The sequence below is a fragment of the Rousettus aegyptiacus genome, unplaced genomic scaffold (assembly GCF_014176215.1).
Source record: "Rousettus aegyptiacus isolate mRouAeg1 unplaced genomic scaffold, mRouAeg1.p scaffold_m13_p_3, whole genome shotgun sequence".
In the NCBI taxonomy this organism is placed as follows: domain Eukaryota; kingdom Metazoa; phylum Chordata; class Mammalia; order Chiroptera; family Pteropodidae; genus Rousettus; species Rousettus aegyptiacus.
In genome coordinates, this window is record NW_023416306.1 from 167283874 (window position 1) to 167301362 (window position 17489).

Consider the following 17489-nt stretch of genomic DNA (forward strand, 5'->3'; position numbering starts at 1 on the left):
GGTGCTGGGGGGACCTGGCAGCAGCCCCCACAGCTCGAGCCGCAGCTACGCCTCTGAGAAAGAAATGTCGGCGCCAGATGACTCCCGAATTACCAAGTTCTGGATTTCAACATGTTGGAAGAACACATCACAGATGCTTAAAATCATTTCACATTTCTTTAGCAATAAGAAAATGAGAGGCAATTTATCTCCTGGGGGAGAAAAAAGGCTACAGTTTTCTGTAACGACTGTGGTTCTTTTTTTCCTCTCAGCCTCATTATTGGGTAGATAGTGGTGCCCATAAATCAAATTTTAATATTGTGCCTTTCAATCTTTTTTAATTGAAGAGCCAGCGGACAGTAATTATGCTTTATATGACTGCTTTTCTCTCATTTTCCCCCTTTTCTGTAAAGGAAGGTCACTGGCAAGTAGGCATAAGGATTAAATATCTAATTCCAGTAAATGGTTTTGTGGGTAGGGAGCGGAGGGAGAAGGGAAAGAAGTCGAGAGAAATGAGGTGGGGGGGTGGAGCACTGGCTGAGGGCCGTGAGCTGCGGAGTCTCGGAGCTTTCGAGAAGACTGGAGAGAGGGCGCCCTGCCCCAAGCCCCGCTTGAGATATTTCTGCTTCTGCAACTTCTGCCGTAGTTATGGCAAAAGTTTAGTCCCCGTCCCTCCGTTGACGGACACGTTCCAGGCTTTCAGCGTTCCGAGCGGTCCAGCACCGAGCATCCTTGCGCAAGCATCCCGGCACGTGGTCCTTTGTGCACAAGCGTACGCATCCTTTTCTCAGGCTTGACAACTAAGAGTGGAACTGCCGGGTCGTAGTGGTAGGCACATTTAAAATTTTAATAGCTACTTCCAAATTGCCCTCCCAAAAGGCTGCCCCAGTTTATACTTTCACCCCCCACTTGTCTTTAAACAAGTTTATGGGGGATTGTAAAGTATTTACACACACATTCAAACACTCAGGCTGGTTTCTCCATATGGCTTCAGAGAGAGCAAAGTACGAAACAGAGGTGCATTCAGCGAAAGCCTGTGAGAACCTGAGTTAGGCTGTTGGTTTAACTGGGCGGAAAGGTGTAAATGAGGAACCGGGTGTCTCTTAGTCTATGTATGCCTCATCCATCCATCCATCCGTCCATCCATTCATCCATCATCTTCCCAGCTGATACTTATTCAGTGATTATTACATGCCAGGAACTATGCCAGACCCTGTGGACAAAGTCAGAGATAAAGAATTAAGCATCCACAGACTCTGCACGCCGAGAATTCACAGCCAAATAAGAGAAAACGTGGACATCGCAGAGCACATATGCAAAGAGAAATGAGTTAAATATTTCCAGGGCCGATGAGATGGGAGAAGGCGATCTTCAGACCCTGTGAGAGTATTCCTCCGACGGCCCTCAGAGGATCCCACGGGAGGAGTGGGACATGAAGGGGCTCTCGAAGGCAAGGACAGCGTTCCAACCCTGCCCTGATTCGGAGCCAATTCCTGAGAGGCCTCACTTCCATACCGGCCGCGGCCGGCGGGCGAATCTGAGCACAGACAAGCTTCGAAAGCAGAGCCGGGCCACAGGAGGGAAGGCGGGGGCTGAAGGTCCCAGGGGACCGTGAGACGAAATCACGGATGGCAGACGAGTCCCAAACTAACGTCAGGTGTGGACGCCACATTTCCTGGGCTCGAAAGTGGGACACATCACACAATACACAGGAGAGAGAGGCTGCGCATTTTTAGCCTGGCCCAGAACTCCACGTGATGGCCACACATTAGCTGGGTGACCTTGGGCAAGTTCGTGACTTTCAAAATACCTTTGCCTCAGTCTCCCCTGAACTAACTCCGCATCCCTCACAGGCATGCTGTGCAGATTCAGTGGGGTCGCCACGAGAGGCATCCCCAGTGGCTGCTGCCACGAGGCCTGCCTTCCCCGGCTGCCACGGTCCCACGGCATCTCCTGAACTTGGGCTATTTTGTCTGGTGTCTGGACACAAAGGTCTGACGCTTTCATGGCTTTCTCCATTCCGAAATGCCCACCCCCACCCCGCAGGCCTTTTCTACTTCTGGCCTGCCAAGACTCCATAAACTTTATATAGTTTCCATAAATCCGATGGCCCCTTTTTTCCACCGCACCTATCACGTTGTAAAGGCACAGGAAACCAATTCTCTGGAAGGGTCTGGACTTCTCACACGGCGTTTGTGGGGCCCGGGGTGGGTTTACTGGGCAACAACAGGGTAATAACAATGCTGTAAAACCCCCATCCCCGGCTCTGCAGACCTCGGGAGGAGAAGGGCCCAGAACACCAAGGGCAGGGACCGGAAGGGAGGCTCAGCTTTGGGGCTCAACTCTACCTTCTCAAGCCCCAGGCAGGACTCCGGCCTCTGCTCTGCCCCAAACAGACAATGCGAAAATGAAAGGTGGGACATTCCTCTCTTTTCCAGGCCACCGGTGGCCAGCTCAGGAGCTGGGAGCCACAGAGAGAGGGACACGGCTCAGGGGCTCAAACAGATGCATTTACATTGCGGCCTTCTTTCCCTCAAACCTACAGCCCACGTAATACTTCCTCTATAATATTTTTGCCCTTCTCCACCCATGGGAAAGCCCTGATGGCTTTATCTGTTTATAAAAATTGTACACTCCTTATAAATCATTAAAACCATACAGGAAAGCATAGAGAAATATATCTAAAATCTCTTGAAAGCTTGTTATACCCCAATGTCACCACTAATGACATTTTACAGACCATCCTTCCAGAAGTACACACACACGCACGCACGCACGCACACACACACACACACACACACACACACACACACACATGTGCAGAGCTAAATGCATGTAGACAGATACGACTGGGCACAATTTTAACCTGATCGGTAAACAACTCGGCGTTTCTCAAAGTTGGGCCCACGGATCACGACCATCGAGAGCTTCTGGGGTAGCAGTTAACATGCGAATCCTGGGCCCCATCCATGACCTAATGACTTATAGTCTCTGAGACTAAGGCATTTTAACCAGCTAGGCAGGTGGCGACGGTGTGTGGTTTGGGAACCCGGGTCTCCACTAAGGAGGGACAAAGAGTACAATTCCTCAGTAATGTTTAAGCAGAGTAGAGAATGCGATGGGAACGTCACCCGGCTCAGAAGGGAGAGTGGACAGTCTGGAGCCGGCCCGTGGGCTCCGCCCCAGACCGCAGGGCGGGGACGTGAACGTGACTCCCAGACCTGCTCCCGTTATGTGCGCTATCACTGACTGGCACCGGGCAAGACAAAGTCACTTCTTTGCCTTCTTTGTCCAAAGGGCTCTTCCTGATAAGGCCTTTAGTCATTGAGTTCACACAGCTGGGAGGTCTCTGACCCTCCTGAGATGAATCGGCATTCACCTAGGAGGGCCGATTTCCCCCAGGGGAACTATCCTGTGCTGTCCATCCCGGTGGCTCAGTGGGGAGCATCGTTTCCAGCTTCAGAGGCGCCGCCCAGGCAGGAGGCCGATGGAGCAGCCCCCTCTGCGGCCCCATGTCCTCCTGCATTCCTCTAAGCCACCCGCACGGGAGGCCGAGGGGCGCCAGCTGGGCTGGTGCTGACCCCCAGGCGGCCCACCTGAACTTGTCACCTAGACGAGGACTCCAGGAAGCCACAGCATTGCTTGGGGACAAAACGCTCACTTCTGCTCCGCCACCGAAGCCGATGTACAGGAGGAGAGGTGAAACTTAGGGCGCCCGCCCCGTCGAGCAGCTGCGAAGGCCTCGAAAGGAGCAGTTGGGGACGCGACAGCAGTGGCCGCCACTTCCTGTGCTCAAGCACCGCAGGGGTCACAGGACTATCTCGGCCGTAAGCCCACAGACATTCCCGTAAGCGGGTCCGGCACTGTCCCCAGGTCACCGGGGAGGGGCCTGAGGCACAGCGAGGTGGATGAAGTCGACTGCTCCGTGGAAGATCGGGATGTGGAGCCAGGCTCCGCGGTGACCTTGCCCGACGTGCCTGCCACACGTCACAGGGTCCTCCTGGTGCCCGGTCGGCTTCTCTCACAGATGCCCTGGGAGCTCTGTGCCTCAGCCAGGCTGGTGGTCTCAGGGCCCCAAACCCACCTCCAGAAAACACTCCTGCCTCCCAGCTGCCCTGACCAGGGTGTCCGGGCTGAGAACACCCTGCACAGGTCACAGCCCTCAAGGCCTAGGTCTCGGCCACTGGTGCTTAACCAGGGGTGACATTTGGCAGTGGCTGGAACATTTCCGAATGTCATGACTGAAAGGACGTTCTACTGGCATCCGGTGGGTAGAGGCCAGGGACACTGCTCAACCACCGACCCAAGACAACCCCTGTCACAACACAGAACATCAGTGCCAGGGGGGAGAAACCCTCCGGGGGCCTGTGTGACCACCCCAGGTGGCCCCGTCTTGGCCTTCCCCCCGACAGAAATCAGAGGAATCTTCCAACAAACAAGAGGGCTCTCTTCTGAGTGACCCTGACCACCGGAGCTTCTGTTCGCAGGGCCTTGGTTCACCTGGCTGCTCAGTGGGAATCCTTGCACGAATTTCATGGGGTTATGAGGCTCGAATGCCCACGAGCTGTCCTTACCATGCCACACACAGGCAGGTGGCAAAGAGCCCACCGGCTGGACTGTCTCCGGCCCCTACCTGGGCCCCTACCGGGCCACGGACAGTGCCCAGGGCAGCCGGCACCTGGGCAGCCCCTGCCTGTCCCTCCAGCCGCCAGGGCTGCTGACTCCTGGGAGCCGAGGCCGCTCCGAGAAGGGGCCTACCCCGTCTGGACGCCACCGGGCCCCCGCCCAGAGGTTCCGCTCCTTTCCCGTCTTTCAACACCTCCCAGAAACACAGCCTCATTACATGGCCCCATGCTGGTTCGCTTGAGAAATAAAACTCAGAAACAAATTAAACGGCAATTTCGTTTCAAACAGGAGAGGGGCCAGGTTTCGGGAACACCAGGCCGACGTCCTTCGGTTCCGACTCCTGGGGCCCACTTCCCCCCACCGGCTCTGGTGGTATTAAGGCTGAGGCCTCCATGTGATTCGCACCAGCGGTGAGTTTGCATTTAATTTCCTTTGTTTTTCCTCCCCGAATGTTTGCTCTGACCCAAGTCCCTTTTATCGAGACTTCGGTAATAAAATGCAAAACCCTCCCTGGGACCACAGGCCGAGCAGCACGCAACTGCCACACGTAAGTGTGCAGACGAGCGGCGGGCCGGGGCTGGCAGGGCCCTCGCGCCCTGTCCGGCGGCCCCGCAGCCTTCTCTCCTTTGTCCCTTGTGCAGGCTGGGAACATGACTACGACGGGCATCGGGCAGGGAGGGAGTAAGCACCCTCGCTGCCCGAGGCAGCGTAGATTGGTGGTCTCCCCGATTCACGCCCGTAGAGGCGCAAATAAAACTGCCAAGCTCATTCTAACTGGGGACTTAAATCCAATTCTCTCACAGGTCCCAGAGGCCACCAATCAACATACCGCGTTCTGCACTGCTGTGCCCCTGCTTCTCAGCCGCTCCAAAACACATAACCCAGGGCTCCAAAGGGCTAGTCCCAATTACACACCAAATTAAGTTTTAAGCTATATATATATATATGTACAGGGCTGGTGCCTGTAACTAAAATAAAAAATAAACCTGCTCTAGTTTTTTCTGAGAGTGATTCTGTCTAACCTCAGAGCTAAACCTCAGCTCACCTTGATTTACGACGGATGACGCCAGCCAGCCAGCCATAAAAACCCGAGCTTAGGAAAAGCGACTTTAACGTCCACCCCGACGGGCAGAGCAGGGTGACATGACCCGTCCGGGCAGACGGCCCCGATGTGAACAGCTGAGGCAGAGACGGGGATTCACGCGGCGTCACACGGGCGAGTCTCACGCCCACCCAGGCAGCAGACGCCGATGACTGTGCTCACCCATGGATAGTAGGATGTGGACCCTGTCCTCATGGGCTTTCTTTGCCAGGTTCCAGAAGGAATGGTGGAGAGAGGGAGAGAAAGAGGGAAGGAAGGAAGGAAAGAAGGAAAGGAAGGAAGATAACAAATTTTTTTCATGTACCGTGAAGTCTCATCTCGTGGGCTCATGACACCATGATCCCTGGGGGATTGAACTTCCTTTTGGGGACCACAGAGCTGGTGATTTTTTTTAGACTTGTGTTTTTGTGAAAGTATTCTGGCCTCTGAATACAAACTTATTCTTATAAAGCACTGTTTTCCAAACCATATCCTACAGAGTATTAGTTCTAAAACACCTTTCAAAAGAGGAGCTCATATATCTGGAAAATATTCATATTATTCCGGTCATGCATATTTATCATCAGGATAGTGGAGGCTCTGATAAGTCCTGCAGTAACGAAGTTGATTTAACTTAACTTGGTCTAAGCTCGTTTGATGCCAGACTCCTTTTCTATGTAAAGCTCATCACAGCTGCCTTATAGAATCCTGCTTTGGAAATACAAAGATCCCCTAATGGGGAAAGATGTCCCCACTGGGTCTTCACAGCCAGTGAATTAGGCAGCCACACTTCCTAGGACAGAGACTACCACACATTCACCAAACCGTTTCCTTTTCCTGTTGGACATGCAGCCACACCACATTTCCCAGCCTCCCTTGCAGGTAGCGGGTGCCGACGGAACATGAATGGGCATGAGGGGAGCCACTTTCGGACACAGCCCGTGCACTCCTCCATGCCTTGTGACCACTACAAAGAGGCAACTCAAAGGTCGTACGGGAAGACAGAGCCACGAGAGGGAAGGAGTCCGGACTCCGAGTCTTCCCTTGGACAAGGATCGCCCAGGAGAGACGCACAGCCTCACTGAGTTAAGCCACAGTCATGTCGGGGCTGTTGCTACAGCAGTTGCCCACCCGGGCTAGTACCTGTCTTGAGTGGGAACCAGGCCCCAGTGCAAGGAAGGAAGAGAGGGAGGAAGTCAACATTAGTGAAGCCTCTTCCAGGCGGTGAGAATCATCTGACATGCACCATTTAATCCTCACGGCAACCTCGACAAGCAAGAAACAGTGTTTCCTGTGTGGATGAGGTAACAGTGTCAGAGAGGAAGGGACTGGCCCCAGCTCAGAGAAGAATCTAGCCTAGTCACTGTGGGCCGGACCCTCCCCACGACACCACACTGGGCTGGCTGAAGCCCTGCAAAGCAAATCTTATTGAAGAACCTTCATGAAGAAACCTGTCTCATGCCCAGGTTAGAGCAATTGCAGAATAAAGGCTGACCTGATGTTTTGCCTGTTAGGAACAGGGCTTAACAGGAGGAAGTAGCCTGACCTCTTGGGTTCAGCTATTTCTTTTTCTTTTTTTAAAGGGCATTAAAAACACTCACCTTCATACAAATGACCTTGATTTGTATTTTGAAGTACATCTATCTAAAAAAACCCCACACTCGCCCTTCGAATACCAATCTTTTTACGTGCACACAAAGGCCAATCAGCTGCCAGAACCTCCAGTATCAGAGACCAGCTGCCCGAGTTGGCTCAGGACTGAGGACTGAGGAGGCTCCGAGGACACAGGACATTCAGTGCCAATACTGGGACAGCCACATGCAAACTGGGATGAGGTGGCCATTCTAGCTAGCACACCGAGGAGTGTCCAGGAGACCAGGCCCCAAGGGGGCAGCAGCTGGGACGGCCAGAAGGCCTGGGGTCCACCTGGAAGAGTGAAAGGCAAGGCGGTTCATATTTGCAAGGGATAAAACAAACTGTGAAATTCCCATTTACAACTCCTACCTGCCAACAAAAAGTGACACCGTGTGAATTTAAATTCCTCCCTGCTCAGGAGAAGTAATGACTGGAAACTGTGATGGGGAAAGGCAAGAGGTGTCAAATTCTCCTGGAGCTTGAAGTGTCACCAACATTTCATATTAATTAGCACAAGAAACCAGAGGTTGCCTAAGCCAGCACCCAGGGACCGAGCTGTTCCAAGGTGACAAATATGAATGCTTCACGCATCACCGGTTCCTTTGTGAAATGCATTTGTTTGAAAACAGACAAAAGTTACCTACTTACGCAAACCATTACATACACACACAGCTCTCACCTTAATGTGGTTTACCTCCAACCCTCGTCAGGGACATCGAATCCTGAGGGGTCACCAGATTTATCATTACGAGGTCTCCCTTATGCCACGGCCATGCCTGCCTCAAGGGCTGCACTCTGACATTGAGGTCAAGGTCAGATCACTGTCACCTGGGTGGAAACTCTAGAACGGACGCTACACACCGTGGCTAACTCACAGATGTCCCAGTAAACCAGGACAGAAATCATCAGCAAAACTATTCTTACTCCTTCCAATTTAGGTCACTATCTTCTGTAACACTGCCTGCCACCCTGGCGGGTCCCTCCGCAGGTAGACGCGTACTTTCCACAGTTGCGTTATTAGCAATTTCACATATTTTATTCAGTTCGTCACCTCTAAACTATAACTCTGAAGGGAAGAGCTCTATCTTCATAGTCTAAAAGCTATAAGAGGCATCCAGGCGGACCAGGCCTGAAGCGGGGGAATCACTATTTTACTCTCAGCTGGTCAGTATGTTTTATTTTTTAAAACAACGTGCATATATTTGATAGAAATTTTAAGTTTTAATTTAAAAAAAATGTCTAGGTACTCAACTTTGTTCACAGTGCCATATTTCTGATTATCTCAATACCGTTGGGGAATATAATGTCTAACAAAAACGTTTTCTGTTTATAAAATTAATACCTATAACTGAAAAAATGAGAACATACAAGAGAAAAAGTCACATGAATTAAATCATCCCAAGACAGTTTACTTCCTTCCATTCCGTTACGTGTTTTAAAAACGTTTTACTTGCTCGTTTTAACACGGTTCTGACCACGTTATGTATGTAACGTGGTATTCTGTGTGGTGAGCACTGTTGGGCCCCTGCCCAATACCTTCTCTCACCTTTCCTAAGTGGTAGTAGGTTATTATTATCATTGTCACTCTTACTACGAATCTTGCTCCTTCTCCATCGCTGTACCTTAGCTGTGTTGGGTCAGGGGGGCAGATGTCTTGTTTTCCGGTTTATAGGCACAAGAAACCAGACAGTCAAGTCTGATGGAGAAATCGGCTCAGTGCTCAGAGTGAAACTTTGCGACTTTCCCCTTGAGAAGGTGAGTGAGTTCTGACGTGATGAGAGGCGTGCGTGGGTGTTGGGGCGGGTGATGCCAGACACTGCTGGTGGCCCACCCGGTGGCCATTCTTCCCTTCTTGACTGACGGGATCCTAATTTGGAGTCGGCAATCTGCTAAGTTTAAAAATGATCATTTCGCAGGCTCCGCTGCAGTTGGGAAGTCCTGTGACGAAGCTTGGCCAACGAAGCAGAAGTAGGAGTTCGGGGGCGGGGTTTCCAGGAGTACCCTGAAAAGGGGGGAACACTGGCGTGTCTCCCTTTCCTGTTCCTTTCACCTTCTGGCTTCCTGCGACGGAGCTGTGTGTCTGGAAAACCCAACGGCCACAGCTAAGAATGGTGGAGCAGTGCATATGGAGCAGTGGACAGAAGTAGCTGGTCCCCCGCCGTCCAGCTGAGCCCCAGGACTGGCCCCTGGGCTGCTTCCCTCCAGGCGTCATTGGATGAGATAAATACGTCCTCTGTGATGAAGCCACTGTAAGGTGGGTTTTTGTTACTTGCAGCTCAATACAATCTCCGCTGACGCATGTCCTCGTGATTATAAACCCATCAAACATCCCCCATTTGTGTTAGTGAGCAGAACACTCACTCAACCGTACCCCTATCGCTGGAGAGTTGAGCTAGTTCCGATTTTTCCCCTGCTGTGAATACTTTGGTGTAAGTACTTTCATGCACAGACCCATGGGCCCTAACATCTCTATAGCACTTTACAGTTTGCGAAAGTCTTTCACCTCTATTTTCTCATCAAACCAGAAGAAAATGATTCAAGACAAGATGGCTCGGCAGCCAAATTACAGGCAATGAACTCTCCGTGATGTCCTCTCTCCCTTTTACGTTCCTTTGACACCTCAATTCTGCTAGAAATCCATCCGATTTCGGTAAATGCTGGCTGTGGAGCCCAAGCAAGAAATGAGAAACAGCCACACATCATGAGGAGCTCGGGTGTATCACCCCGGTTCTAAAACTCTGCGGATTAGCCGTGGAGTCACCTGCGAGGCCAGGAGGCCCACCTCTAACTGCGCGGTGCACAGAACAATGAACGCAAGAGGCGCAGGCCTGAGCGAGGATTCGCAAACTCCGTATGTTGTTTGGAGCCTCTGGACAACACGGCGGATCACACGAAAGCCGCGGAGATAATGAGACAAATGTCTGCCCATGTTGGGGGGCGGGGGGTGCGGGGGGATGGTGCTGGCGGAGAGGCAGGGAGATTGGGAGAGACGTATTAGAAAAGGTGGCAGAGGCTGTGAGATCTTGAAAAGGCATTAAGGGAGGGCTGGCTCTTAACGACAGTACCGGAAATCTGCTGCAGGGACCACCTGGAACCAAACGTCGCCCTCTCTAACCCCTAGGTTCCTGAGTGCACTTTTTATTTCCCATGTGGTCTGTGCTTTCGGCGTCTGCACGCAGCGTTCCGATGCGGGAGGGGGAGGGGAGAGACCGAACGGGCCCAAAGACGATGTCCATCTCCTTAGTTCTCAGAGAATGACGGGAAAAACCACCGCCCGGCATCCTGCACTCTGAAAAAGCTTGGTGCCTCGGCACTCGACGCCGGTGTCGCGGATGGGGTCCAATCGTTCTGGCTGTAAAATGAATCTCACATTCTTGCTGGCTGACCCTATAAAATCAGAATCATAGCAAAAGAGATTCGTCTCCCAGGCACGTGGTCTCTGCACACGTTTAAACGCATTTGTTTCTGACCCGATTTTGAATGTCTTTAATTTTATAAATACGACTCATTTATGACAGAGCAAGGAAGAGTTGGTGTTGAGATGAGAAAGGGCATCGCTTCTCCTTGACTGTGAAAATTAGGGATCTATAGTTATTCAGGGCTGGGCGCTGGTGAGGTCGGTCTCAGTGTCTCTGTTTTAAGGATGAGGACACTGAGGCTCGCGGGGGTCAGGATCACACAGGAAAAAAACAAGGAATTCCAAACGTCTCGGCCGATTCGCTCTACTTCCCGGAGCGGCCAGTGTCACGGACAGAACCGCTGGGCCTTCGTTGGTGACCAGCCCCTACTTCCATCATCCGAGTGCTTTTTTTCACGAGCAGCAGTTGGAACCCTTTCGGGCCTGGCGTTTCTCTGAGACACTTCCTTTTACTTTTGTTTTTCCTCAAAGCTGCAGGCTAAGGTTCTACACGCGGGTCCAAGGGCCTGAGCCAGGCATCGGGGCTCGTCACGCAGAGGAAAGTGTTCTGCCCCGGCCCCTGAAGAGCAGAAGGATCAGTGAGGCGAAGCCCAACTTGGTTGAAAAATAGCCTCCCTCCAGGATGCTTTACAGCTTCGCTCCTCTTCCTTCCATTTCTCTCCGAGTCTGGGACCAAGACCGGTGGACTCAGGGGCGTCCCTCTCTCCAAGGGGCCGAAGAGCCCAGAGGAGCGTCAGGTGGTGCTGAGCAGGCCGTCTGAAGATGGGCAGCCGCTTGCTAATCATAAAGTCTAAAAACGGATGCAGTCAGCGGTACGGGGTCAGGGCATTCGAGCTCTGTGTTAGTGGCAAGATGCTTCCTCTCACTGTCCCCGTCTGTAAGGTGTGTGTGGGGGGGGGGGGGGGAACACAACAGTACAGGGTTGACATGAAGACGAAATGACTGACGTGTTCCGAAGCGCTTAGAATCTGATACAGGGTGGTGACAGCAGACGGCCCACCCCCGCCCTATGCTTCAACGGGCACATTTATATTCATCGGACCAGCCAAAGCCACCTCCCGCCATCTCTTCTGAGAGGCAGAGATTTGGGTGTTGCCCAAAGAGAAGTCCGGCCTTTGCCCTCGGCCTGTGGGAGGTCATCTATGTCTGCGGTCCCCAAACTTTTTGGCACCAAGGGCTGGTGCTCCCATGAGAATCTAACGCCCGATGACCTGAGGTGGAGCTGAGGCGGTGATGCTAGCGCTGGGGAGCGGCTGCGAATGCAGACAAAGCTTCGCTTGCCTGCTCCCCGCTCACCTCCTGCAGCACGGCCCAGTTCCTAACCGGCCATGGACTGGTACCTGTCTCTGGCCTAGAGGTCGGGGACCCCTGATCTATGTCATACCTAATAGGAGTGTCTTTGTTTAGGGCAGGAGCTGACCGCACCAGATCTTAGCATGGGGCTGTCTACTCCAGAGACACCAACCACGTGACCGTAAACAGTACTATAAACAGAGCCACGTAAAACGGAGCCTGAGCTGCCACCCCGGAGGAACTGCCTTGCACGTCTTATGCCTCAAACCTTTGGAATCTTAAAACAGGGCAAAATAACCTTCGACTGGGCCTAAGCAACTTGTGCCTCGCGAAAGAACCGTTTGCAAAGATAACAAGACAGCAGTTATTACGACTACCGGATTGATGGCTATTGAACTGAAAATGAGAAACACAGTTTAGAATTAGCATCACTGGCTTACGTCGCCTGCACCCACGGAAATGTCCTCCTGCCGGCGGCATTGTTCCCTTGCCCTTCTCATCGATGCCCCTTGCTTTTCCCTCCTAACTGGAACACTATTTGGGTTCCTGCCTGAACCGGGGCTTCCCGAATAGCTATTTTTATTGATCTCAATAAATGCTTCTTGCCTCGCACTTTGAAAGGCTTTTTTATTTTTAAGTTAGCGTGATTCAGGGCGGGGGCTGTGAGCCACCCAGGATCCATCAGCCGGGAGACTGAGTTTAAGCACGTGGGCAATCTACCCATCCGTCAATCATGCCTACGCAACGAAGCCCCAGTAAAATCTCTGGGCGCTGAAGCTCAAGTGAGCTACTGCAGTGGGTGCTGTGTGTACTGTCACAAGTCAGTATCAGGAGGGCAACGTGTGACAGCTTTCAGTGAGTACTGTGTCTTTCTCATGAATGATCCGCCCTGAGGGTGGTTTGGGAACCCCTCGCACTCGCAGTTGGTGCCGGAAATGAGGGTGTCTTATGCAGGGACAGTTCCTTCAACTTTGGCAGTTTCGGGAACTCCAGGCAATTTCCCCGACAGAAACGCTCCTGAGCTTCGTGCCCCCTGAGATCCCCCCAACCACCCAAACTGGGAAGGATGAGGGGACAGAGGACAGGAGGCAGTCAGGGCCCACTCTGAGTAGAGAGCTTTCCGGATGTGACCGCATGGGGGCTTCGGTTCACACATCTGTAAAACGGGGCCCACGATGCTTACTCCTCACGGTTGTGAGCTGCCCGAGGCCTCACACAAGGGTTTAAGAGCGCAGGGCTCCACGCCACAGCCTACGGCCTCTGCACACAGCCGCGCTACCTCCCGGGGGCGGAGGCCACTGTGGGCTGAGGCGGGCCGACCTTCAGACGGAGGTCTCACACACGTGGAAAGATGCCATGCTACACATATCAAGCATCCCAATTACAAGTGCGGATCAAGTCTTGCCTACCCTCTGGACACACGTGGGACAGTGTCACCTAACTTGCCTGGCCATGTCGTAAGAATCACCTGGAATGCCTGTTACCACGGCTCCCTAGACCAGGCCCGGCCGACGAGATGCCAGGGAAGCTGGGTGCTCGACCTCCCGCTGCCGCTGGGTGTCTCACGGGGCAGGGGGAAGAACTGCTGTTCGGATCATCGGGGAGGCCAGGGTTCCCCCCGGCGGCCAAGGTTCCGGGCCTTGGTTTCCCCACCTGTGTTCTGGAGGCGATGAGCATGACTGTCTCACTCGTGGTTTGGTCGCGAGGACGACAGGCTTGGAACAGGCTCAGCGCCGTGGCCCAGGAGCCGGTCACCCCCGGGGCATGGCCGCATACAGCACCCGCTGTGCGTGCAGGAGGGCGGCCGGTTCTGCCACGCGCTTGTCAGGAGACACAAGCGGGTACCGATGCAATCGATATACCCGGGGACACTTTCAGCACCACGCAAATTTTGCATTTGCTGACGCACAGTTCCTTCTTCGAGGAACACCAGACATGCACAGAAGGCTGCCCCGAGCCGATCCGAGCTAAACGGAGCCACACGGAGTACACGAGCACCCTGGACTGCGTGCGTGCGTCTGGGTGCGCCTCACACGGCTACCAGCCACCGCGGCTCGCAGCGCGGGACGGGAGCCACGCTCACCCGCGTCTAATGTGACAACTTGCTATGGGCCGACTTCTGTCCCCTCCCCACACTCATAAGTTGAAGCCCAAATCCCTAGTACCTCAGAATGTGACTGTATTTGGAAATGATCAGGTGGTTAAGTGAAAACGAGGCTGTTTGGGTGGGCCCGACTCTGATATGACTCGTGTCCTCACAGGAAGACATTTGGACACACGGAAGGACACCAGAGGAGCGTGTGCACAGCGGAAGGCCAGCGTGAGGACACAGCGAGAAGGCGGCTGTCCGCACGCCAAGGGGAGAGGCCTCAGGAGAAACCAGACCTGCCGGCCCTTTGACCTTGGACCTCTGGCCTCCGGAACTGTGATAAAACATGGCCCTGGCCCTATTTTTCCCTAGTCCCATTTTTTTTTTTTATTAGTGCAGTGATTTTGGGGAGTGCATATGTCATGTGACGGCGGAACTGCCTGTACCATTCTAAGCACTTCGCTTAAATGAAGTCTTTGACTCTTAATCCTCTTAACCCTACGAGGCGGATACTATTATCCCCATTTTATAAATGAAGAAACTGCGCAGGAGAGGTTATGTAACTTGCCTACGGTCACACGGCTACAAGTGGGCGTAACTGCAGTTTGAGCCCAGGCGGTCAGGCTCCAGAGCCCAGGCTCTTGCCCACGGATGTACTGTGGTCACGGGGGGGGGGGGGGGCGCCGGGGAACGGTGCCCCCACGCTTTCTTCCCCACGGCCCTCCACTGAGTCCCACTGCCCCGTTAGGAGGGACTTCAGGGCACACCCGCATCATTTTAAACCCAATTCTATTCACAAAAGAGCACAATCTGATCAGGCCAAGAGCGTTTCATAGCAAGGAACTCTCCCAGTTTGGTCAGCGACAATGGATCTTGCCTGAGGAAACTGTAACCAGGGGCTTTGTGGTTCAACAGATAATTGCAGAGCTTAACTCCTAGAAGAGGCTTTCTTTATGAACACCTCTCCTCCCCTGGAAAGGCCGGCCTCCTGGAGCCCTCCCGCCAGCTGCGCCCCTGTGCTTGCTGACGACTATTCGGGTAAGGCCCCGGCCCCCCTTCTCAACCATCTCTCAGATGTTCACTGGGGACCCTTAAATGACCGGAGAGAAGACCAAGTGGCTCCCGGACTCAAAGTCCTTCAATTTATTCATTTAGAAAGGAATCTGAACAATGCACTGGACACACAGTATCTGCGCCGGTTTGGGAGAGAAATTGCAAAATACGGGGTCCCAGGCCACACCTGCCAGGCCCTGGATGCCAGCCTCAGGAACTTCCTGGGTGGGGGGCAGAGCTGGAGGAGGAACTTGAAGATCTGTCGGACGTCAGTAGACAAGGAAGAAGGACAGAGCATTCCACGCCAAGGGACGGTGACGGCAAAGTCTGGAGGGTGACTAGTAATAAACAGTACGTCCCAAGACTCATTAAGCCCCAGCTCCTAGGCAGGGGAAAAGGGGACATACAAAGGAAGAGGGGGAGAGGGGCCACCCAGGGGCTCCTTCTGACCGAACATGAGCCCCTCATTCACATGGACTCCTTAAATTAGCAGTTGTGACCTTTAACCTCGGGTTACAGCTTCAGCAAGTTAGAATTTGAGAAGTAAACCTAAGGCGAAGGAGAGAGAAAAACAGGATTTATACTTTGTTCATCCAGCCGTCCTCGGTCCCTGCTGCCAGCCATCTAGGAGAGGAACTACCTGTTACTGTTCTAATTCGTTTTCCCTCTTAATCCTCTATAAATAATGGATGTGCAGTCAGTCATTCTCTTGGATGTGAAGGATGCCAGCTGTAAATGAAGGTATCTCTCCATTGCCAAAGACATGGCAGCAGCCGCTTAATAGAATACTGACGAAGCTAAGTGTTAAAAATGTTTTAACTGCACCTCATTAATTCGAATCCATCTCTTTCAATTAACTTGCAGCACATAAAGGGGGTGGGTAGGGGAGACAGGAGCCAACACTTCCGGGGGCTAGCAGTCGGCGCCGAGCGCTGGGGAGTGCCATCCTGTTCAGGTCTTGCAACAAGGAGGCAAACTCCCTCTTTCGGAGACTGCCTCCTTGCCCCCCTGTCCCCGCCACGTGGCTATGAGGGGTTCGGAGCTGCCACGCGCTAACACGACCCCACGTCCTAGGCCGGGATCCCGCCCCCATCTCAGGAGCCTGCCCATTCCGGTCACAGCTGGACTGGCTCAGAGGACACGGGATGCCAGCTGAACCAATGAGGCCATCAGGGGTGTGAATGAGGCTGCGATTTGAACTTGGGGGCTAATAATGGCGGCCACATTTCCCGCTCGGTGGAGAAGGCTGGTCTGGAGAATAGGAGAATGAGATAAAATGCGGAGCGGGGCCAGGCAGCAGGCGAAGCTTGAGCCCTGCCTGGTTCCCTGACCTCTAGGACTCAGCTGCGTCCTTGCTCTGCCAGCGGCCTGTTCAGCATCTCTTCCTCGAAATCCATAGATTCGTCCCCTTTGGTGCTTAGGTTAGCTCCAGTTAAGTTTCTGTCACTTGCCACCAAGAGTCCTAACAGGTAGTTATTGTGATCACCATCTAACCAATGAGAAAAGGAGGCCGGGGGCACTTGCCCAAGGCCACACTGCTAGGAAGTGTCCCCTGAGTTGAGGATATAAAGGCTTCTGCAGAGAGGGGATCTTCGGCCCCCCACCCCTGACCACCTCCAAAGAGCAATGGGCCCAGGAGACAGCCCTCTCCGAGCTGGCCGCTGTCAGCTGCTGCCCTGGCCGCACACGGCCTTCCGAGCCCAGCAGAAGGTGGTCCCTGTCTTGGCATCGTCACCTCGCTGTACGGTCAAGGACAGACTGCTTAACTGTTCCGGATGGCCTGAACCTTGTTCCCTCAAAAATCTGTATGTTGACATCCTGATACCCACTCCTTAGAAACTGGCCCTACAGAGTCTCTATAGGGGTCCTTAAGTTAAAATGAGGTCATGAGGGTGGGCCCTAATCCAATATGACCGGTGTCCCTAAACACACACAAAGGGAAGAGCATGTGAAGACACTGGGGAGGGTGGACAGGAGGGGGTGGGGAACTGCCAGCTAGAAGCCAAGGAGAGCGACCTGAGTGCAGCCTGCCTTCACAGCCTCCTTGGGACGCAACCCTGATGATAGATACCTTGATCTTGGACCTCGCCTCCAGCACTGAGAGAAAATCCATTTCTATTGTTAAAATACCATTCTGCAATACTTCCTCATGGCCTTAGCAAACTAATGGACTTTCTAAATTCACTCTTCCCACCTGCAGAATTACTAAAGCAATACCTGTGGCCCGGGGCGTGGGGGGAGGGGCGCTGTAATAAGAATTTAAACATCAGACTAAAAGGCAGCCGGGCCATCAGGGGGCCATCGGCATGCCTTCG

General features: G+C 53.1%; 1 protein-coding gene across 4 annotated transcripts in view; it reads right to left on the reverse strand.

The window, feature by feature from the left end:
• CLMN (calmin) overlaps nucleotides 1-17489 on the reverse strand; it is a 99108-nt gene that overhangs the window by 42851 nt on the left and 38768 nt on the right. The window contains exon 1 of one of the 4 annotated variants that reach the window (XM_016155968.2): nucleotides 5651-14730. The exons of the other annotated variants lie outside the window; for them this stretch is intronic. Within the exon in view, the coding sequence (XP_016011454.2) occupies nucleotides 5651-5687 (37 nt within the window). The 5' untranslated portion in view covers nucleotides 5688-14730. Of the gene's footprint in view, nucleotides 1-5650; nucleotides 14731-17489 lie in introns of those variants that run through there. 4 annotated transcript variants of the gene reach the window in all.